Source organism: Salvelinus namaycush, chromosome 5, assembly GCF_016432855.1.
Source record: "Salvelinus namaycush isolate Seneca chromosome 5, SaNama_1.0, whole genome shotgun sequence".
NCBI classification, from domain to species: domain Eukaryota; kingdom Metazoa; phylum Chordata; class Actinopteri; order Salmoniformes; family Salmonidae; genus Salvelinus; species Salvelinus namaycush.
Window position 1 is genome coordinate 5,960,127 of NC_052311.1, and position 22,416 is coordinate 5,982,542.

General features: G+C 42.7%; 1 protein-coding gene across 4 annotated transcripts; it reads right to left on the reverse strand.

Moving 5' to 3' along the window:
• Positions 1 to 4,673: 4,673 nt before the first annotated feature.
• On the reverse strand, positions 4,674 to 22,413 carry LOC120047884 (matrin-3-like). Of its 4 annotated transcripts, XM_038993461.1 has the most exons (20): positions 22,349 to 22,413; positions 20,310 to 21,312; positions 19,890 to 19,951; positions 19,591 to 19,629; positions 18,278 to 18,384; positions 17,746 to 17,810; positions 17,479 to 17,595; positions 12,506 to 12,631; positions 10,559 to 10,741; positions 10,265 to 10,404; positions 9,511 to 10,159; positions 7,470 to 7,596; positions 7,154 to 7,296; positions 6,910 to 7,038; positions 6,711 to 6,833; positions 6,448 to 6,578; positions 5,934 to 6,255; positions 5,535 to 5,694; positions 5,207 to 5,322; positions 4,674 to 5,028 (listed from the first exon to the last, which is right to left on the reverse strand). In XM_038993461.1, the coding sequence occupies exons 2-20, from the start codon at positions 21,099 to 21,101 to the stop codon at positions 4,966 to 4,968; spliced, it is 3,594 nt and encodes a 1,197-aa protein (XP_038849389.1). In that variant the 5' UTR covers positions 21,102 to 21,312; positions 22,349 to 22,413; the 3' UTR covers positions 4,674 to 4,965. The 4 variants fall into 4 exon arrangements, with proteins under 4 accessions (XP_038849389.1, XP_038849390.1, XP_038849387.1 ...); XM_038993462.1 differs by lacking the exon at positions 22,349 to 22,413 and having other exon boundaries at positions 10,265 to 10,389; positions 20,310 to 22,342; XM_038993459.1 differs by lacking the exon at positions 22,349 to 22,413 and having other exon boundaries at positions 20,310 to 22,342.
• Positions 22,414 to 22,416: the final 3 nt, after the last annotated feature.

Genomic DNA, 22,416 nt, shown 5'->3' on the forward strand with positions numbered 1-22,416 from the left:
CCTAGTTGTAGTTCTGGAGGCCCTGTATTGTGGATTCAGAGGCCCTAGTTGTAGTTCTGGAGGCCCTGTATTGTGGATTCAGAGGTCCTAGTTGTAGTTCTGGAGGCCCTGTATTGTGGATTCAGAGGCCCTAGTTGTAGTTCTGGAGGCCCTGTATTGTGGATTCAGAGGTCCTAGTTGTAGTTCTGGAGGCCCTGTATTGTGGATTCAGAGGTCCTAGTTGTAGTTCTGGAGGTCCTGTAGTGTGGATTTAGGGGCCCTAGCTGTATTGTGTATTATCAACCAACCACTGACCATCTCAACATGGACCTCTGAGGAGATAATACAAAGGACAAACACGGGAAAGAAGAGCTTGATTTGAAATGAAGAGCTCTTAACAAGATCATGCTACTCCATGGAGCTTGGCTGTATCACAAGTACCCGGTGTTAAAAAAAAGGGAGTCTGAACAAAGACTTTAGGAACAAAGATAGACTTGATGACCAAAGAGTTTGAACAGTTACAGTGTATAAGAGCAACTTGCTCACTGATTTAACACTTGAATGGGCTGATCTTAGACCAATTAAAAAAAAAAAAATCTATAAAAGTCTACTATACAGGTCATAGACATCTCAGATTGACAAATGTTCCGTCTAGGATGGATGTCTGTGACATCAACCAGAACATTTCCTTGGTTGCTAATCCATACTTGTCCATGCAAGACTCTTAGAATCAAGCAATGGTTGTGAAAAAACGTAACATAACATTACATATGCCACCTATGTCGGCCACCAAGTGCATCTATGTGGGAACAAGGCCTATGCAACTTGAACTAAGTTTGAATAGGAAGCTACTCCTAGCCTGGGGATATTTTCTCTGGAGCCACTGATCCTTCTTATTATTGTTCAGTGGACTGGATCGGCCAATCACAAAACACGGTAGCACATTGAGAAGGCTGCATGGTGGAGGGCATCGGTTAGGTGACGAACAGACTGGCAGTGAGAATGAACTTAATCCCTTAAGCCTCGTGTTGGGGCTTGTCTGTTCTCTCTCTCTCTCCCTCCCTTCCTCCATCCCTCGACAGAACACAGACAAAAAGCAACAAGAGCACCTCAATCTACTTGTTCCCAAGAAAAACATTTTTTCACACTTTTCATAAATGCATTTCACAAACTTGCTCATGCAGATTTTTATTGCGAGTATAAAACATTGCCTTCTAAACTTTTTTTAACTTTTTTATTTTTTACCTCAAAGTGTATTTGAGGGTGCCTACAGTAATATCTAAACAGAAGCCTTTAAATGGTAATCATAAACAAGATAATTATTTATTTGGAAGAGTTTTTTGTCAGTTCATTGCATTGGAATTTGAAGATAAAGATCTTTCTTCATTAGCCACAGGAACACATTCAGATTTATGTCTGGCAGGTGACACCTGAGGATAAAGTGTCACTTAAGGGATAGAGGCAACAGCACTTTACGGTGATCCCTTTACCTTGAAAAGGTATCCTGCTTAAAGCTAGGATAATACGATTATTACTTAAAGGTGATTTAGTGGCCAGGATGGATTGGAGTGACTGATTTCAGGAGGATTTTGGGAGCAAATGTTTGTAATCAACCCTCTTTGTTTCCAAGAAAATTATGATAGTTCTGTAAACCTGCAAAACCCATGAACAGCCACTGAACATGTATAATAATGCTGGTACCATTATGCTGCAGTCCCAACAGATCAATCAAGAAAGAAGCATTAGATTTGGGCAACAGTACACATGTAGGCCCTATACTAATATCACGCAGGGTCATAGCCAAAGCCTGATAATGAGATGCAACGAGGGTGTGCCTGCAACACACCAGGGTCATGAACTTGTGACTCTGCTGGGACATCTGTACACATTCTCCCACTGCGACTCCAGCACTCTCCTTGATATCAAGCCTAATGGTATAAAACCTTGCTTGGTCCTCTCCTCTGAAAGAATTTGGCACCCAGACAGAATAGGAAGTCCCCAAGGAGAGGAACCTCCTCGGGTTAGGCACGGACAACCCTTTTTGTTCGGCGGACTCCCCGCAACAAACCCCAAAATATTTGTGGACATCTGCCCTGGGCTCATCTACATGCATAGTCCCAGCCTGGGGGTTGGTGACCTGCCCGGGAGACAATGGTGGTGCAGTCTGATCTATCACCACTACTGCTACTGCTTTTCTATCCCAGCTCAAAGAACAGACTCTAAAAACTGGAAGGAGAGAAAAGAGTAAGTGAATGTCAGGACCTCTTTTCAGGGAGGATAGATACAACTTACACTTTGGTTTCTCCTCCCTTCAAGCCTCCCACGAATTATAATTTTTCACTGTGCAGGCAACCAGACCTTTGTCCATAGGCTGCCATTCAAAGGGAAATTGGTGTAGTATAGGGCACTGGATGAAAAAAATAGGATGTATCCATCCGGATGAAAGGTGGATTTGGTGGCCCCTAAATTATCCTCCAAATATCTATGCAAGTAGATTTTTGATACCTCTTAAATGAATGTCAAATAAAAAGTTGATAGATTTACACATTCGGTTTTGTTTTTGTGAAATGTAGCATTTCAATTAACATTGCTTTGTGAAGTCACTGGGAAAAGTAATAATCACAAGTAAATCCTTAGAAAAACAATCATCCTTAATCCTGTTGAACAATACCACCATCTCCTGGTCACAACATGAACTGTACGTATAAAGTGCATACTTACCAACATTCTACCCATTCTCCTCCAGTAACACGGTGCAAACATACACTGGAAAAATAAATAAACGCACATTTCTAAAAACCTTTTTTTTGCTTTGTCATTACGGGGTATTTTACTGAGTTAACGTTTAAATACAGTGCATTTGGAAAGTATGCAGACCCATTCACTTTTTCCATTTTGTTACGTTGCAGCCTTATTCTAAACACAATACTGTATAACGACAAAGCAAAAAGAGGTTTTAGGAAATGTTTGCTAATGTATAAAATAAAATATGAAATATCACATTTACATAAGTATTCAGACATTTACTCAGTACTATGTTAAAGCACCTTTGACAGCGATTACAGCCTTGAGTCTTCTTGGGTATGACGCTACAAGCTTGACACATCTGTATTTGGGTAGTTTCTCCCATTCTTCTCTGCATTTCCTCTCATGATCTGTCAGGTTGGATGGGGAGCCTCAATGCACAACTATTTTCAAGTCTCACCAGAGATGTTCGCTCGGGTTCAAGTCTGGGCTCTGGCTGGGCCACTCAAGGACATTCAGAGACTTGTCCCGAAGCCACTCCTGTGTTGTCTTGGCTCTGTGTTTAGGGTCGTTGTCCTGTTGGAAGGTGAACCTTCGCCCCAGTCTGAGGACCTGAGCGCTCTGGAGCAGGTTTTGATCTATATCTCTCTGTACTTTGCTCTGTTCATCTTTCCCTTGATCCTGACTAGTCTCCCGGTCCCTGCCGCTGAAATACATCCCCACAGCATGATGCTGCCACCACCATGCTTCACCGTAGGGATGGTATTGGCCAGGTGATGAGCGGTGCCTGGTTTCCTCCAGACGTGAAGCCTGGCATTCAGGCCAACGAGATCCTTCTTGGTTTCATCAGACCAGAGAATCTTGTTTCTCATGGTCAGAGTCCTTTTGGCAAACTCCCAAGAATGCTGTCATGTGTCTTTTACTGAAGAGTGGCTTCTGTCTGGCCACTCTACCATAAAGGCCTGATTGGTGGAGTGCTGCAGAGATGGTTGTCATTCTGGAAGGTTCTCCCATCTCCACAGATGAACTCCGGAGCTCTGTCAGAGTGACCATCGTGTTCTTGGTCACCTGCAAGGTCGTTTTCCCCCGATTGCTCAGTTTGGCCAGGCAGCCAGCTCCAGGAAGAGTCTTGGTGGTTCCAAACTTCTTTCATTTAGGAATGAGACAGCCACTGTGTTCCTGGGGACCTTCAATGATGCAGACCATTTTTGGTATGCTTCCCCAGATCTGTGCCTCAACACAATCCTGTCTCTGAGCTCTACGGACAATTCCTTCGACCTAATGGCTTGGTTTTTGCTCTGATATTCACTGTCAACTGTGGGACCTTATACAGACAGGGGTGTGCCTTTCCAAATCATGTCCAATCAATTGAATTTACCACAGGTGTGCTCCAATCAAGTTGTAGAGACATCTCAAGGATGATCAATGGAAACAGGATGCACCTGAGCTCAATTTCAAGTCTCATTGCAAAGGGTCTGAATACTTATTTAAATAAGCTATGTTTTTTTTTTTTTTTTATCAATTTGCAAACATTTCTAAAAACCTGTTATCTTGGCTAAGGAGAAATGCTCACTAACAGGGATGTAAACAAATTTGTCCACAACATTTGAGAGAAATAAGCTATTTGTGGGTATGTAAAATGTCTGGGATCTTTTATTTCAGCTCATGAAACATGGGACCAACACTTTACATGTTATGTTTATAATTTTGTTCAGTGTACTTCCTCAACCAAGCAATGCAATTATCTGAACGTCTGCATGGGTTTTAGGGTTATAGTCTAAAGAAAGGAGCTCGGTTGATCATTTGAACTTATAGATGCCTCTATAAGTTCAAATGATCAACCGAGCTCCTTTCTTTAGACTATAACCCTAAAATAACTGGTTACATTGTTTCTCATCTCTGCATCGCAACAGTTGGTGAACATTCAAAAGACCAGCATCTGAGAGGGATGTAGTCCTACGACTTTAATATAAATCAAAAATGCATCTTGCACTTACATTTATAGCAAGATGAGTTGTCAGAAAACATTAAACAAAACCAGGCATACAAAACTCAATATATTCTCCAGATCCCGTCATCGTTGGTTCCTCCTGGTACAGTACATTGGTTAAAAGTAAAACTTAAAGCTGTATAGCTAAACATGAAAGGCTAAAAAAAACTGCCGAAATATCCACTCTAGGGTTACAAACTAACTCTATCCATGCATGAACACTTGATCAACAGTTCGACACGTGTAATATCCTACACAGGAGTCTTCATCCCTGTGCTACTTTGAGCTTTGGCCTTCTCTTTTTCCAGATGTTTCTAAAAAAAAAAAAAAAAGGGACTGCATTTAGGTTTCAGAGGATATAATTGTTCTTAAGCTGAACACTGTTTGATACCAAGTGAGAGACGTATTGGTGTGTTCTGTGTCAGAGCTTTAAATGACTGCTTAGATATTTTGGTATATCTGCTAATTGACTAAAATATTGTATATGTTTACCTTGAGTTTTTGGTAGTGAGATTGACTGCTGCAGTGAACCTTCTTGGCTGTCTCCTCATTGGAATAGAACAGGAAACAGACTCTACAGTAGTACCCCATCTTCACATACTCAACACCTGCAATCAGACAACAGAGTCACTATGATGTTTGTATATAATGTGTGAAATATACAGTACATATATAGTTCTAACTTTGTTTATGATTTAGACAAGATAAGAAGTTGCCTCATGGAAAAAGATGGTTATTCTATATGTTATTAAAAAAGGTCGTACTAAACACATAGAAAACCCTTTCCCTCTAAAGAGTATTAATCTCAGCATGTCCTTACCCACTGGGTTGTTAGGCTCATACGGCCCCAGAGGAACCGGGCTGGTTGAAGAAAGCTTCCCCTCAGCCAGGGATGGTGTGCTAGCAGTCTCTCCATTCTCGTCAACGCTCCTCACACTCACTATGGAAATGGGCGCCTCGTTTTCCTCCATTTTGATGTTCTACAGCGTAGAGCAATAGAGAGTCAGTTCCTTAAGATACTACCTTTGGTTGACAAACTAAAACTGCCTCGGGTTACATCCCAAAATGGTGTCATATTCCCCATCAGATCATCGTAGAGGAATTGCTGATGATGACAGCGAACTACGTTTGACCAAAGCCCCATAGGACTGTGAGCCGTAGTAATACACTATAGTGAATATGGTGCCATTTCAGAATAACCTACACCAGATAAACTTACCATGTCAGTGTCTATTTCGTGTACAGCTGAGTTCTCAGAGGGTTGACCGTATTCCCCCTGGACCACCTCCTCCTCCTCCTTCCTAACCTCTACCTCACTCTGCTCAGTGTGCGCCTCCATCTCCTCCTTGTCTTCTTTGTCAGGCTCGTCTGCCGAGAATGCCGCCGTCTCCTCTCTGGACTTCTTGACTGGAGGTCCTTCATCCTGTTTGGCTGAGCTTTTGGCTGCTGAGCTCCTGAGGGAACTTGTTTCACTGCCTTTTCGCTCCCTCTTCGACGACCTCTTCTCCTTCTCCTCGGAGTCAGGGGCTGGTGGTCGGTGTCTAGTGTGGGAAAGAGCATTTCATTTCAATTCAAATTTAACATCCCAGAAGGGCAATTTGGTTTAAACGTTACATATTTTACATTACATCACATACAGTACAAAGATAAGTATTTAGTAGTGACAAAAAATAACAAGTTGAAGTGTACAACGCTCACAGCAAATACACCAAATGTTGTTTGGTTTGACTCACCCGTATTTGAGTTGTTTGTACTTCCTGCTCACGTACACCGTTAGCCGCTTGCCTTCCAATTTAGGGGGCGTGTCCTTGTAGGTTTCAGCCATTCTCTCAGCGTCCTCTCCACGTTCCATCTCAATGAAACACTAGAAATTAAAGAATAAACATACAAAATAAAACATGTGATTTTTACCATATCCCACTCATTCACCCATGAGGCATTCCAAACAGCTCTGTAGCTGAAGAGAGAACAACATTTTGAATTCATATTTAATTACCTCGTTGCGAGATCTGTTCAGAAAATAGCGTCTCACTTTGCCGAACGGTTCAGCGATTTTCAGGAGGGAGGCATCGGAGGATTTGAAGTGTGGAATCTGTCCCACGTATACCACTCTCCCACTCTGCAAGAACAGGAACATTACAAACAACATCTACAGTAGAAGGCTGGCAAACTGAATCTTCATGTACGGCGCTCACCTGAATGGTAGCATATGTCTGTGAATGGTAGATTTTCACAGATTTCCCACACACAGTTGGTGTTACATTCCCACTGTAGAAATTGACCATTGTTTTCGCCTCTTCTTCCGAAGTGAGTTGCAGAAAGGCCTAGATTCACCAACAAAAACATACACAATGGTTAGATGTTGACGTCCATCATACTGTTTTTGCTTCACTGTCAAATTAATTAACGAATCAAATCAAATCAACCAACTAACTTTACCTCAGGTCTCACGTCAAGCACCAGGTGCTGAACTACTGTACCGAAGGGTTTGGCCAGGGCCAAGATCTCATTCATAAAACCATAGGCCCGTTTAAACCCCACAACGTTGACCACTCTCAATCCACCAATTTTCTTAGAGCTTCCTGCAGAGAGAATGAGAATTACACAACTGTTTACTTTTCCAACAATAGTTGCTGTAGCCTATTTTATGTGGGCCGACACTGTAACAATGGTTTTCAATTCCACAGACGCTGTCATCAATCATCCTAAATTAAATGACCATATATCATGCTGGAGGTGAAGTTAATGTTGTTACCTGAAGATGAGTATTTTTCTTTGGATGAGGAGTCCTGTCTCTCCAAGTCCTCATCCTCTGCCAGCTCATCCAGAGTCACAAAGTCATCCATGTTCTCTGGGAAATCCTGCTCCATGCTGCCCTCCTCCTGTCGGAAAGGAACAACATGTATGTCAACATATTAGTTACATATTCACTACCATTCAAAAGTTTGGGGTCACTTAGAAATGTTCTTGTTTTTGAAAGAAAAGCACATTTTTAACCATTAAAATAACAGCAAATTGATCAGAAATACAGTGTAGACATTGTTAATGTTGTAAATGACTATTGTAGCTGGAAATGGCAGCTTTTTAAAATAAAATATCTACATAGGCGTACATAGGCCCATTATCAGCAACCATCACTCCTGTGTTCCAATGGCACGTTGTGTTAGCTAATCCAAGTTCATCATTTTAAAAGGCTAATTGATCATTAGAAAACCCTTTTGCAATTATGTTAGCACAGCTGAAAACTGTTGTCCTGATTAAAGAAGCAGTAAAACTGGCATTCTTTAGACTAGTTGAGTATCTGGAGCATCAGCATTTGTGGGTTCGATTACAGGCTCAAAATGCCCAGAAACAAATACCTTTCTTCTGAAACTCGTCAGTCTGTTCTTGTTCTGAGAAATGAAGGCTATTCCATGTGAAAAATTGCCAAGAAACTGAATCTCTCGTACAACGCTGTGTACTACTCCCTTCACAGAAGAGCGCAAACTGTCTCTAACCAGAATAGAAAGAGGAGTGGGAGGCCCCGGTGCACAACTGAGCAAGAGGACAAGTACATTAGTGTCTCTAGTTTGAGAAACAGACGCCTCACAAGTCCTCAACTGGCAGCTTTATTAAATAGTACCCGCAAAACACCAGTCTCAACGTCAACAGTGAAGAGGCGACTCCGGGATGCTGGCCTTCTAGGCAGAGTTCCTCTGTCCAGTGTCTGTGTTATTTTGCCCATCTTAATCTTTTTTTTTTTATTGGCCAGTCTGAGATATGGCATTTTCTTTGCAACTCTGCCTAGAAGGCCAGCATCCCGGAGACACCTCTCCACTGTTGACGTTGAGACAGGTGTTTTGCAGGTACTATTTGCAAGTTGAGGACTTGTGAGGCTTCTGTTTCTCAAACTAGACACGAATGTACTTGTCCTCTTGCTCAGTTGTGCACCGGGGCCTCCCTCTCCTCTTTCTATTCTGGTTAGAGACAGTTTGCGCTGTTCTGTGAAGGGAGTAGTACACAGCGTTGTACGAGATCTTCAGTTTCTTGGCCAGTTGTATAGCTTCTTTAATCAGCGTAACAGTTTTCAGCTGTGCTAACATAATTGCAAAAGGGTTTTCTAATGATCAATTAGCCTTTTAAAATGATAAATTTGGATTAGCTAACACAACGTGCCATTGGAACACAGGAGTGATGGTTGCTGATAATGGGCCTCTGTCAGCCTATGTAGATATTCCATAAAAAAATCTGCCGTTTTCAGGTACAATAGTCATTTACAACATTAACAATGTCTACACTGTATTTCTGATCAATTTGATGTTATTTTAAATGGACCAAAAATGAGCTTTTCTTTCAAAAACAAGAACATTTCTAAGTGACCCTAAACTTTTAAACGGTAGTGTATATCAACATATTAGTTACATATCCAACATATGTCAACATATTAGTTACATATCCAACATATATATCAACATATTAGTTACATATCCAACATATATATCAACATATTAGTTACATATATGTCAACATATTAGTTACATATCCAACATATATGTCAACATATTAGTTACAGATTTTGTATATATATATATATCTTGAGAAATTGGTTACATATTCTAAATATATGTGGACATATTAGTTAAATATTTAACTAATATATGTTTACAATATGGACAACAATCAGAAAAGGTAGATAAGTAATTGTGCTCAACAGAACTTAGTCTCAAACTGAACAAAACACAAGAGTAGCGCCAACTTGTAAGCAAGACAAATATAATATTTTCTTGAACTATAAGAGTTTTCTGTTGTTGACCTACCTGATCTGCGGGTAACTGTTCTTCATGCATCTCTGAGCCCTCTGCTGGCTCTGCCGACGGCGAGTCATCCTTGTCCTCGGTCTCTGGCTCATCTGTAGTGGCTTCAGTTTCTATCTGTTCACTCTCAGGCTCTCCCTCTGCTTTCTCCTCTGGACCAGGCACAGTCCCGTCCTCCACCTCTGACCCCTCAGCCTTCTCTGTGACATCACTACTGCTCAGAACCTTGGCAGTGCTCGGAACGTCATCTGAGTCCGGAGCAAGTTCCTTCTGCTCCTGCAATTCCAGACTGGTGTTGGCAGCAGTCTCTGGGTCTTCCGTCACGGCTTCAGCATTGTCCGCTGACGGCCCAACATCATGTGAACCCTGGTCTCCCTCTCCTTCGTACTCCTCAGCTTTATCTCCCTCCATCACACCAGCCACCACGTCCCCTGACCCCACTCCCTCTCCCCCCTCTCCCTCTCTCCCTGACCCCTCTCCCTCTCTCCCTGCACCGCCGTCCTCTCCTTTTGGTGGTTCCTTCGTGTCTTCTTTGGCTTTGCTGCTAGAAGAAGAGGAAGATTTGGTGCTCTTGGAAGAGGAAGATTTGTCTTTGGGCCCAGTACTTCTCCTTCTCTTGTCATCCATCAGTTTGTTGGAGCGATTATTCACACTGTTACAGACAGACAACAATCAGTCCAGAAAGCTCTGTGAAAAAAAGGACAACTAAGTCCTCTAATATGATAATGAAGCACTGAATCAATCTTGGAATTCTTACTTTAAGGTCTTGTACTTGGTACAGATGTTTAAGCGGACACTCTGTCCCTGGATGGTCAGTGGATTCAGAGTGTAGTACTTCACCAACATCTCAGCATCCTCTGCAGACCCCAGCTGAACAAAAGCCTTGGAAGACGAAGACTAACAATACATTTTAAGCATTCATGACACATCCAGAAAAAAAAAAAAAAAATACTGAGAATAATAGAATACAAATAACATGTGCAATTTAGCAGACGCTTTTATCCATACATTAGTATGATTTTTATACAAAACAGAAGAGTAAGACTTTTACCTCTGCAGTTAGAAACAAGTGTTTCTCCACAGTGCCGAAGCGCCGCGCGATGGTGAGGAGGTCCTGCTTCTTCTCATCCTCACGCGGCAAGTTGGAGAAGAAGACTACCTGCGATTGGTTCGCTGCCGCTGGCTCTTTGCCTAGTTTCGCCTCTCGGTTGATTCTCTCAGTTCTGCGGTCTTTCTGTATTCAGAAAGAGGACCATATTACGTGTACTGATCTGCATGCATGATCACTGCTTGAATTGAACGGGGTAGTTAACGGTCAGCGAAGTTAGAAACGTGAGCTGAGTGATTTGAAGTACACTGCTCAAAAAAATAAAGGGAACACTTAAACAACACAATGTAACTCCAAGTCAATCACACTTCTGTGAAATCAAACTGTCCACTTAGGAAGCAACACTGATTGACAATAAATTTCACATGCTGTTGTGCAAATGGAATAGACAAAAGGTGGAAATTATAGGCAATTAGCAAGACACCCCCAAAAACGGAATGGTTCTGCAGGTGGTGACCACAGACCACTTCTCAGTTCCTATGCTTCCTGGCTGATGTTTTGGTCACTTTTGAATGCTGGCAGTGCTTTCACTCTAGTGGTAGCATGAGACGGAGTCTACAACCCACACAAGTGGCTCAGGTAGTGCAGTTCATCCAAGATGGCACATCAATGCGAGCTGTGGCAAAAAGGTTTGCTGTGTCTGTCAGCGTAGTGTCCAGAGCATGGAGGCGCTACCAGGAGACAGGCCAGTACATCAGGAGACGTGGAGGAGGCCGTAGGAGGGCAACAACCCAGCAGCAGGACCGCTACCTCCGCCTTAGTGCAAGGAGGTGCACTGCCAGAGCCCTGCAAAATGACCTCCAGCAGGCCACAAATGTGCATGTGTCTGCTCAAATGGTCAGAAACAGACTCCATGAGGGTGGTATGAGGGCCCGACGTCCACAGGTGGGGGTTGTGCTTACAGCCCAACACCGTGCAGGACGTTTGGCATTTGCCAGAGAACACCAAGATTGGCAAATTCGCCACTGGCGCCCTGTGCTCTTCACAGATGAAAGCAGGTTCACACTGAGCACATGAGCACATGTGACAGACGTGACAGAGTCTGGAGACGCCGTGGAGAACGTTCTGCTGCCTGCAACATCCTCCAGTATGACCGGTTTGGCGGTGGGTCAGTCATGGTGTGGGGTGGCATTTCTTTGTGGGGCCGCACAGCCCTCCATGTGCTCGCCAGAGGTAGCCTGACTGCCATTAGGTACCGAGATGAGATCCTCAGACCCCTTGTGAGACCATATGCTGACACATGCACATTTGTGGCCTGCTGGAGGTCATTTTGCAGGGCTCTGGCAGTGCACCTCCTTGCACTAAGGCGGAGGTAGCGGTCCTGCTGCTGGGTTGTTGCCCTCCTACGGCCTCCTCCACGTCTCCTGATGTACTGGCCTGTCTCCTGGTAGCGCCTCCATGCTCTGGACACTACGCTGACAGACACAGCAAACCTTTTTGCCACAGCTCGCATTGATGTGCCATCTTGGATGAACTGCACTACCTGAGCCACTTGTGTGGGTTGTAGACTCCGTCTCATGCTACCACTAGAGTGAAAGCACTGCCAGCATTCAAAAGTGACCAAAACATCAGCCAGGAAGCATAGGAACTGAGAAGTGGTCTGTGGTCACCACCTGCAGAACCATTCCGTTTTTGGGGGTGTCTTGCTAATTGCCTATAATTTCCACCTTTTGTCTATTCCATTTGCACAACAGCATGTGAAATTTATTGTCAATCAGTGTTGCTTCCTAAGTGGACAGTTTGATTTCACAGAAGTGTGATTGACTTGGAGTTACATTGTGTTGTTTAAGTGTTCCCTTTATTTTTTTGAGCAGTGTATTTCAATCTACACAGCAGATCGATACAGGCAAAACTAATGAAAATAGATGAATAAGGGCATTCCAATATTACCTGAATCACCATGAGTTCTTTGGACAGATATAAGGTGATTTGTTTCCCATGCAACACCGCTGGGTTCTGCTGGTAGTAGCTCACCACATCCCTAGCTTCCTTATGAGTCTCCATTTCTAAAAAGGCCTGTGAAGTAGAAATATGCACCATGAACCCTACAGGACCAGTCAGCAGGTGCTCTAATACAACGCCATCTGTTTACTTCTGTTAAATGGGGCAATAAGAACAAGTCAAGTTTTAGGTAAAAAAAATAAATATTTAAACCTAAATCTTCACAGACACGTTGATTTCCGTTGTACTGTAATACGTTACTGGTTTATTCCCACCAGGGATGCACAATATATCGGTGAACATATCGGAATCGGACGATATTAGCTAAAAATGCCAACATCAGTATCGGCCCGATGTCTAGTTGTGAAAAAACGTTATCAAAGCTGACGTGCATACCTATATAACGTAGGTACATGACGGAATGACGCCACGTAAAATTTTGCGCTACACGTGCAACACAGCATTCCTTACCTAGCACACAATGTCTGCTGTGTGGATCGAGCAGTCAACAAGTCGAGCAGTCATTTGAAAGAGTAAGAACATTTCAGCGAGACAACTCAAAGGCGAAATCCATTAACGCCAAGATAATGGAATTCATTTCCCTTGACAATCAACCGTTCTCTGTCGTGGGTGATGTTGGCTTTCGCCGACTGGTCAAGCACCGGTACACACTAACGTTACCAAGTGCGCTATTGTTCAGGTGTTTCCCTACCGGAGTTACACAGTTACACACTTCACTGCTATTAGCTTCGCGACATACTATGGAACGCCGGTTGGGTCTTTGCGTGTCAAAAAAGATACACGTCAAATAACATTATTTGACAATAACACTATTTGACACGTCAAATAAGCTTTTAATTTGACACGTCAAAAAACACAGTTCTATTATAGAATGTTGTGTGTTCTGAATTTGCACGTGCAAGCCGAGCGCCACCACTACTATCAGTAGCACTGACAAAGCTGTACAAAAAAAGTCTGCCAACAAGCAAACACCGGCCACGAACGATGTGTTTACAATACCGCGTTGGTAATAAAGCATTATTTGTTCGACCGCAACTTCTGGGATAGCTAGCTAGCTTTAGCTTGGTACCTAGCTAGCACCAATACAACCAGCCTGAAAACAATGACCAGTAGAAACTGCAGTCATTTTCATTATTCTTAGCAATGATTTAGGAATCCTTGTAAGTATTAACTAGGTTGCCACTTGTTGTTCGCCTATTGAAATTGAACTTCAGTTCATGAAAATAAATAGCTAGCCAGCTACATAGCTTTGGACAACATGGTTAACATTATAAACAGCCAGCTAGCTTCATCTAGCTAGTGAGGCTCGAGCGGATCGGGTTATGTGTTGTTAAGCTAGCCACAATAAGAATTAGGCACAATAGTGGAATTTGTGGTTTGTCTTCAAAATAAAAGTACCTCTTTGAAAGTGATGCAGAAGGTTACAATTGGTGGAATCATGTCATATTTAGACTAGATAATGTTAAACAAGGTTGGAATGTGATGCAATGAAATGGTATCAGTCTTACTCTGTGACACCCACAGAACACAATGGTGAAGAGTTTATGCAAATATTAGCGTTGTTGCTCTTATCTCGGGACTGTGACTGTGTGAAATCACCTCCCCAGTCAGCCTATTGTGTGTATTGACATTCATATTACCTAAGGATTGGGGATCAATGAAATGGGGTAACAGTCTCCTTAATACCCAATATATATTTTCCCAACGACCTCCTCAGAGTTTTCAGACTCCAAAACATCCAGGCAGTATTGTTTTTCCTCTGGAATAATGTTCAATACACATAGATTGACAATAAATATGGCTCAATTCAGTTGTTTCAGAGTCCCGCAATAAGAGCTACAATGCTAATGTTCTCTGGGTGTCACTGAGTGGACTGATACCCCATGTCTTTAGGATTATTTAAGATTACAACTAGCTATATAGTTAGCTAAGCTACTGAAACAGATGTCATTTTGCTATGTTTTTGGGGAAGAACATCCATGAGCTAGCTAGCTTTTTTTAATGACCAGCACTGTAGGTGCGCCAGACAACTTCACCAGCATCATAGCACAGGTATCGATGAATCGTTGTGACATGAAATTCGAGTGATAGTGTAATCCATGTGTAATAACTACATAAGAAAATTAATGAACGAGTTCAATTATTATGTGACGTAGTTATTCAGGTCCTGATTGGTCAACAAGCTTATTTGACACGCAAAGACCCAAAAAGCATTTCATAGAAATCCTGGTTGAGAATGAAACGACTGAACAAATGAACAACGAAACAGCACAGCAAGTAAGTTAAAGAATAAGGTTTTGATTATGTTTTACTGGTAATGGGGACATACGTAAATGCCAACAAAATAACTTTTTGGTCAGTGTGGTGTGTGTAACCTTTAACTAGGCAAGTCAGTTAAGAACAAATTCTTATTTACAATGATAGCCTACCCCGGCCAAACACGGACGACGCTGGGCCAATTGTGCGCCGCCCTATGGGACTCCCAATCATGGCCGGATGTGATACAGCCAGGATTCGAACCAGGGACTGTAGTGATGCCTCTTGCACTGAGATGCAGTGCCTTAGACCACTGTGTCCATGTGTGTGTTATTTAACTAGAATGATTAAAAGGCCGCTAAAATGTTAAATATGGGTTATCGGTATCGTTTTTTTGTTGGCAAGGAAAATATCAGATATCGGTATGAGCCAAAAATGTAATATCGGTGCATCACTAATTCCCGCTACACAATAAATATTAGGCTACCATTTAGCCATCGCTCATTCACTAGCCAACCATGCTACCATTTAGCCATCGCTCATTCACTAGCCAACCATGCTACCATTTAGCCATCGCTCATTCACTAGCCAACCATGCTACCATTTAGCCATCGCTCAATCAATAGCCAACCATGCTACCATTTAGCCATCGCTCATTCAATAGCCAACCATGCTACCATTTAGCCATCGCTCAATCAATAGCCAACCATGCTACCATTTAGCCATCGCTCATTCAATAGCCAAACATGCTCTTAAGTAAATAAACAAGTAGACTATGACAGTATGGGTAGGCTACAGTATTGCTGTGCGATAGGTGTGACATCGTCAAGGCAGGAGACAGAAAAACAATGTATTAATAAAGTAAATATTGAACAACAATTCATATTTTTTTATAGAAGTGTTGGCTGTTGGCTGTAGCATTTACTTTAAAATTGTTCAACAGGCCAATAACTCTTACAGAATGCGTAGCCAGTGTTTGGCACCCTCTATAGGCTGCATGCATTTTAGTTTCAAACCAACTGCAAAAAATTCTAAACATTCTGCCCACACCTCTACAGAAATGGGATAATTTGCCATTGAGCTTTAGAAACTGTCATGGTCCTGTTCCAAATCATAGAGCAAATGAGGTGAAAAAACTATTAAAAGGTGAATGAGGGCGTTTTTGTTACCATTAAAAGGTGAATGAGGGCGTTTTTGTCACCATTAAAAGGTGAACGGAGGGCGTTTTTGTTCCCATTAAAAGGTGAATGAGGGCGTTTTTGTTACCATTAAAAGGTGAATGAGGGCGTTTTTGTTCCCATTAAAAGGTGAATGAGGGCGTTTTTGTTACCATTAAAAGGTGAATGAGGGCGTTTTTGTCACCATTAAAAGGTGAATGAGGGCATTTTTGTCACCATTAAAAGGTGAATGGAGGGCGTTTTTGTCACCATTAAAAGGTGAATGAGGGCGTTTTTGTCACCATTAAAAGGTGAACGGAGGGCGTTTTTGTCACCATTAAAAAGTGAACGGAGGGCGTTTTTGTTCCCATTAAAAGGTGAACGGAGGGCGTTTTTGTTCCCATTAAAAGGTGAACGGAGGGCGTTTTTGTTCCCATTAAAAGGTGAACGGAGGGCGGTTTTGTTACCATTAAAAGGTGAACGAGGGTGTTTTTGTCACCATTAAAAGGTGAACGGAGGGCGTTTTTGTTCCCATTAAAAAGTGAACGGAGGGCGTTTTTGTTCCCATTAAAAGGTGAACGGAGGGCGTTTTTGTTCCCATTAAAAAGTGAACGGAGGGCGTTTTTGTTCCCATTAAAAGGTGAACGGAGGGCGTTTTTGTTCCCATTAAAAGGTGAACGGAGGGCGTTTTTGTTACCATTAAAAGGTGAACGGAGGGCGGTTTTGTTACCATTAGAAGGTGAATGGAGGGCGTTTTTGTTACCATTAGAAGGTGAATGAGGGCGTTTTTGTCACCATTAAAAGGTGAACGGAGGGCGTTTTTGTCACCATTAAAAAGTGAACGGAGGGCGTTTTTGTCACCATTAAAAAGTGAACGGAGGGCGTTTTTGTTCCCATTAAAAGGTGAACGGAGGGCGTTTTTGTTCCCATTAAAAGGTGAACGGAGGGCGTTTTTGTTCCCATTAAAAGGTGAACGGAGGGCGTTTTTGTTACCATTAAAAGGTGAACGGAGGGCGGTTTTGTTACCATTAAAAGGTGAACGAGGGTGTTTTTGTTCCATTAAAAGGTGAACGGAGGGCGTTTTTGTTACCATTAAAAGGTGAACGGAGGGCGTTTTTGTTACCATTAAAAGGTGAACGGAGGGCGTTTTTGTTCCATTAAAAGGTGAACGGAGGGCGTTTTTGTTCCCATTAAAAGGTGAACGGAGGGCGTTTTTGTTCCCATTAAAAGGTGAACGGAGGGCGTTTTTGTTACCATTAAAAGGTGAATGGAAGGCGTTTCTAGGCAAGGTTATAACGCTTGCTCACGAGTGCAGAAATATAGTATGGCTCTGACATATCAATGGAAAACATATGTATATGTTGCGTGCGACAGTTTGATAAATCGCAATAATTTGTTGCACACGCAAATCCTAAAATCTCCACGTACACAAGAATTTTTGTGAGAAATGTATAAATGAGACCTCGGGCACAAAGTGTCGCGCTTTACCTTGTTCTTCAGAACCAGGTGTTCACAGAGAGTTCCAAAGGGTTCAGCCAGGGCGAACAGGGCTTTGTTAGACAGAGGACTCCTGTCATATTTGGCCACCACTACTTTGCTTCTGATCTGATGAGGAACACAGTTACAAAACAGGTTGAATCCACCCCTTTCACACCAGTAAATACATTTTGATTTGTGGACGAGTTACTTGGTCACTGCATTACAGTAAAGAGAATTGTATTTTATCAAGATAATATGACAAATAAAACACATTACCTGCTTAGGTGCCATAAAGTGTTGATGTGGCTTGCCTGATCCAATGTTAGATCCAGCACCACCACCTAAACGAAATAATAACACAGGGCTTTTATATATATGGCCTTTCAAGGACCCACAGTCACTTAAATTACAACAGTGGCCAGCTAAACAAAAGCAAACATAGATTGCTGGCTTACTTTGTCTATAGAGTGATTACAGGGTCAGGAAGCCAATATGTAATTTGAGTGAACTAGGCCTATCCCTTTAATGATAATGATTACATGGTAAGGAATACAAAAAAAATCGCCAGTAAGTGAAAGCAATAAGCATACATTGGTTGCGTGCGAAAAGGCACCCTATTCCCTATATAGTGCACTACTTTTGGCCAGAGCCCATTAAGGAAGTAGTGCACTACTTTTGGCCAGAGCCCATTAAGGAAGTAGTGCACTACTTTTGGCCAGAGCCCTATGGGACCCTAATCAAAAGTAGTGCACTAAAAGGGAATAGGGTGACATTTTAGACACAGACGTAATCTTTCACACAGCATTACCCCAGCCGGAGGTCATGCGGCCTCCTCCAGCCTGCTGCCCACCGCCCATGGGGATTGGTCCCAGGAGACCGGCTGATTGATTTGTCTCCAGTAGATGAGACCCACCGCTGAAAAAGGGACAAACATGAGATTCAGTCTACTATTATACAAGGCTGATTCATCCACGTATTTAAACGTGTAACTGCACTTCCTGATTTAGCCTCATTTTAGATTTGATTCATTAAGAAATGGTAGCGGCCATTACTGAATTCAAACTCTAGTTGGTTTCAGGGTGTGGATTGATGTGGGTGTCTCGTGTGTTTGTGTTCGCAGATGGGAAAAGTTAGACAAATTATTTCCACAATTAACTTTAGCCGTCTGGTGTGCGACCGTGGTAAATTTGGTTTGACTTTGGATAGCCTATCTCCGGGGCTAGTTAGGGACCGTCAATCAATTACACAATGTAAATGAGACAATATTTTCATGTTGCATACCTTTTAGTTCTCATTAAACGCTTTCAATATTTGAGGTTTTTAAGTCACTGAAATGTGGAGCTATTTGGATTTTAACATGTACATAGTGTAATTTACCGATGGTCCCCAACTAGCCCATAGGGATATCCAAATTCAACCCTGATTTACCACAGGCATTACGATCGGGTGGCGTGCAGCTGCACTCCGAATTGATGATTACTGGTGTGCTGCCAGCTGTGGGTAGGATTAAAACAAAGCCAACTTTCATTTATGTTGTGATGCAGTCACGACTACAAGTCTCACAAAACTCTGTTTTGGACAAGATTGACTTTATGACCAAAATTATTCTATTTACACTTTGTAGTAAATTTTGACATTCGAATAAATGTTTCACACTCATATTGATGCCACACAGCCTGTTTTCAAAATGAGAAGTCGTTTTTTTAGGGGTAGTTGCTCTTTAAAATCAAACCACCTAAAAGGTTCTGGTTTACTGTGTTCTTATGTTCTTGGGACTAATATTTGCAAACATGTTATAACAACCGGCGTGTGTGTGTGTGTGAGAATTTTGTATTTAACTAGGCAAGTCAGTTAAGCACAAATTCTTATTTAGAATGACGGCCTACACCGGCCAAACCAGGACGAAGCTGGGCCAATTGTGCGTCGCCCTATAGGACTCCTAATCACGGCCGGTTGTGATACAGCCTGGATTCGAACCAGGGTGTATGTAGTGACGCCTCTCTAGCACTGAGATGCAGTGCCTTAGACCTCTGCGCCACTCGGGAGCCCAAGAAAGAGAAAGTGAGAAAGAGAGAGCGAGAGCGATTGTCTGCGTGTGTGTGCGTGGGTAGACACACATACCCTCTGCTTGTGGCCATGTGTGGATCCCATTCTGGGTACCTAAAGATCATGGGAGAATATCTTTTTATTTTTTTTAAATGGCTGGTGGTAGCACACATTTTTATTATAAGACAAAACTCAAAAAAAAGTTCCTTTCTTTTCCCCCCCACTCTTTTTACAATAGGCAGGGGAAAAGTTGTACACAGACGATTCAGTGTGTATCACCTTCTTCAGTGTTTATCTGAACATTAGTGAAAATAACCTCGTTGCTAAAAGGCCTATACATTACGCAGTGTGTTTGAATAGAAAGAGTAACTTACATTTGCAGGAGAAGCCTCTGGTTTTCTGCATGGCGTAATCCATCCGTGTGCTGGTTCCACTCCTGCAGACCAAGACAACCACTGGATGAGTGACTGATTTAGTGAATACATACACTGTGTACATCAATTGGCTCCCACACCCATTAGAAAGCAAAGGGTGATTAAACTACGGCTCTTCAAAAGGAGAAAGAAGATGAATAAGTGGAGATATGATGCTAATATAAACAAACTTGTTGAACCATTACTTTTTGTGTACAATAGGATTGGCTTTCGTCACTTGATCATAAATTCTGGTCTTGAATTGAAAAAGTGTCCGTGCGTGCATGACAGCAGCAATCAAACTGAGATCAGAGTAGACAGTGTGTGTGGATGGATGAAACAGACAGGTAAAGTGGAAAAGGAATTGGAGTTACTACTCACCATGGTAGAATGCACGTCAAAATCACAAAGAGAGCACACATGGGGAAACATGTGAGGTATAACTCCTAAGAAGTCCTGCACTTTGCCTTGGGACGGGGAACCCATTCTCCTGGTCATAAAGACACTGTCTGCCGCTGAGGGGGGACCCGTGCCCATACCGCTGTAGCGATCATGGGAAAGATCTGAATACCACGTTGGATCTCTTCCACCACTGCCGTGGCCATAGTCGAGTTCGTACCTTCCAGCTGGAGTGTCTTGGATGGAATTGTAGCCCAAGTCTCCTTGCTGAGCGTGGGCCGAAGCTTGCCCCATGGAACCACCCAATCTTCCAACACGCATGTCATCCCAGTTGTCTCTGCTGGCTCTGTATGAGGGCTCAGAGGAGAGCCCAGACAGGTCCCCTCTAGAGTTGCCTGCCATGTGTCTGTCAGAATCCACCTTCCGGTTCTTAAGCTGCATAATAAGTTGAGGCAAGGACTCCACACTAATGTTTTCTTCTGGGATCTGTGCCAGCACATCTAGGTCAGCGGGCGACAGGCCCAAGCTGGCAAACAGCTTCATGGAGTTGCCAATGTGGCTGCCACCACGACGGGACAGCTGCGGGTCATGGTCGCCCTCACCACCACCCATACCTGAGGACATGCTGTGCAACTGTCTGGAGGTTGAGCCATGATGGAGGCTGTCTGAACGCTGTTCATTCATGCTGAAGTTGAGGGTCTCAGCAGCAGCCAGGAGCCCGCGTCCCACAGCAAAGCCTTTCTGAGAGCTATCAGATGGAATCTTCTGGGACATGGCCACTCTCAAAATGGCTGACGTGCTCTAAACTAACTCAACGTGAAACTCCACGGTACAAGAACAGAATAAGGAAGCAGTTAAGGGAGGGCCAATTTAAGTCTTTGATCGAAGGGAAGATTCAGTCAATTCAAAAAGAGACAACGACGTGGCAACAAGTCAACGTGGATGAGGAAAAGGAAAACTCTCCTCTTCATCTGATGGAATATTTCTGCAGAAACATAATGGTGAAAGTGTAGGGTGTAAGTTCTTGTCTGCCACCCTCCTCCACAGTTAGCATGGGGATATGGAGGTGCAAACAACACTGTCCGCAGCCAGGTTCAGTTAGCCTACAATGTACAGATAGCAAGTGTGGAGAGGAGGGCCCAATTCAAATAGTAGTCAATTGAACTGTGTTCAGAATCAGAATGTTACGTTTATATGAAAGAAACAGGAAGAATCATTTACAAAGCATTGAAGAGAGACAACTCACAGAAAAGGAGGGAAATGTACAGCAAAGATTCAGACGTGAATTGACCTCATACGAAAGTAGAGGAAGATACTGTGTATCATGAACTGTATGTCATAGCCAGAAGAGAAGATAGATTAACCCATGTTTGATCTTCATAAAACAAGGACAATGCTCAGACTTTATCAGATGACCAACAATAGGCCGAACTGCAGTGGACACAACTTGACTTGAATTGAAGAGCTAAAATTTGTAGCTACTAGGTTACAATGAGCAGTGGGGTTTGTGATAAAAATGAAATTTGGATCCAGTCTCTGATCGGGAAAGACATGGATCAAGCTATAGCAAAGACAAGAGTATAGAGAATATATCGCAACATTAGCTATTCATCTTAAAAACAAGTTGCTAGCTAACACGAGATGCAGCTAACCGCAACAGCTTTAGTCTGTACTGCAGCTGTGCAGCCAAATACATTTGCACTCAGTGTGTGAATATTTGCTGAATTCTGTGCGTATTAGATATAAAAACGTTCTTTGAAGATGGTAGCAACTAACCAAATGTTAATATGCAACAGCAGAACCACATATTTGATGTGAAAGGCCTCTGGCCTAGTTGGCTTGCGAAGCTAATTTGATGGCGGCATCTAACTGCATGTTTTCATGATGAGATGTACATTATGCTACAAAAAAAAATGGAGTTCTATGAAAACAATATATAGTTGTAATTTGTAACGTTAGTTATTTTATATTCAAAACCACGTTTTTCCGAGGTTAAGGAGCTCAGTGTTTATTGTCCTTACCTGCGCAGGGGGGTTCACGCTGCGGTGACGCTATAGCGAGCCAAGGAGTATGCGCCCTAATCACGTGG

Excerpts from the sequence above, each read along its gene's own strand:
- LOC120047884 (XM_038993461.1), bottom strand. The coding sequence starts at position 21,101 with ATGTCCCAGAAGATTCCATCTGATAGCTCTCAGAAAGGCTTTGCTGTG. Across the intron at positions 5,695-5,933 it reads ACGAAATAGACACTGACATG|AACATCAAAATGGAGGAAAA; the intron begins GTAAGTTTATCT and ends TCTACGCTGTAG. Across the intron at positions 5,323-5,534 it reads TGAGCCTAACAACCCAGTGG|GTGTTGAGTATGTGAAGATG; the intron begins GTAAGGACATGC and ends GTCTGATTGCAG.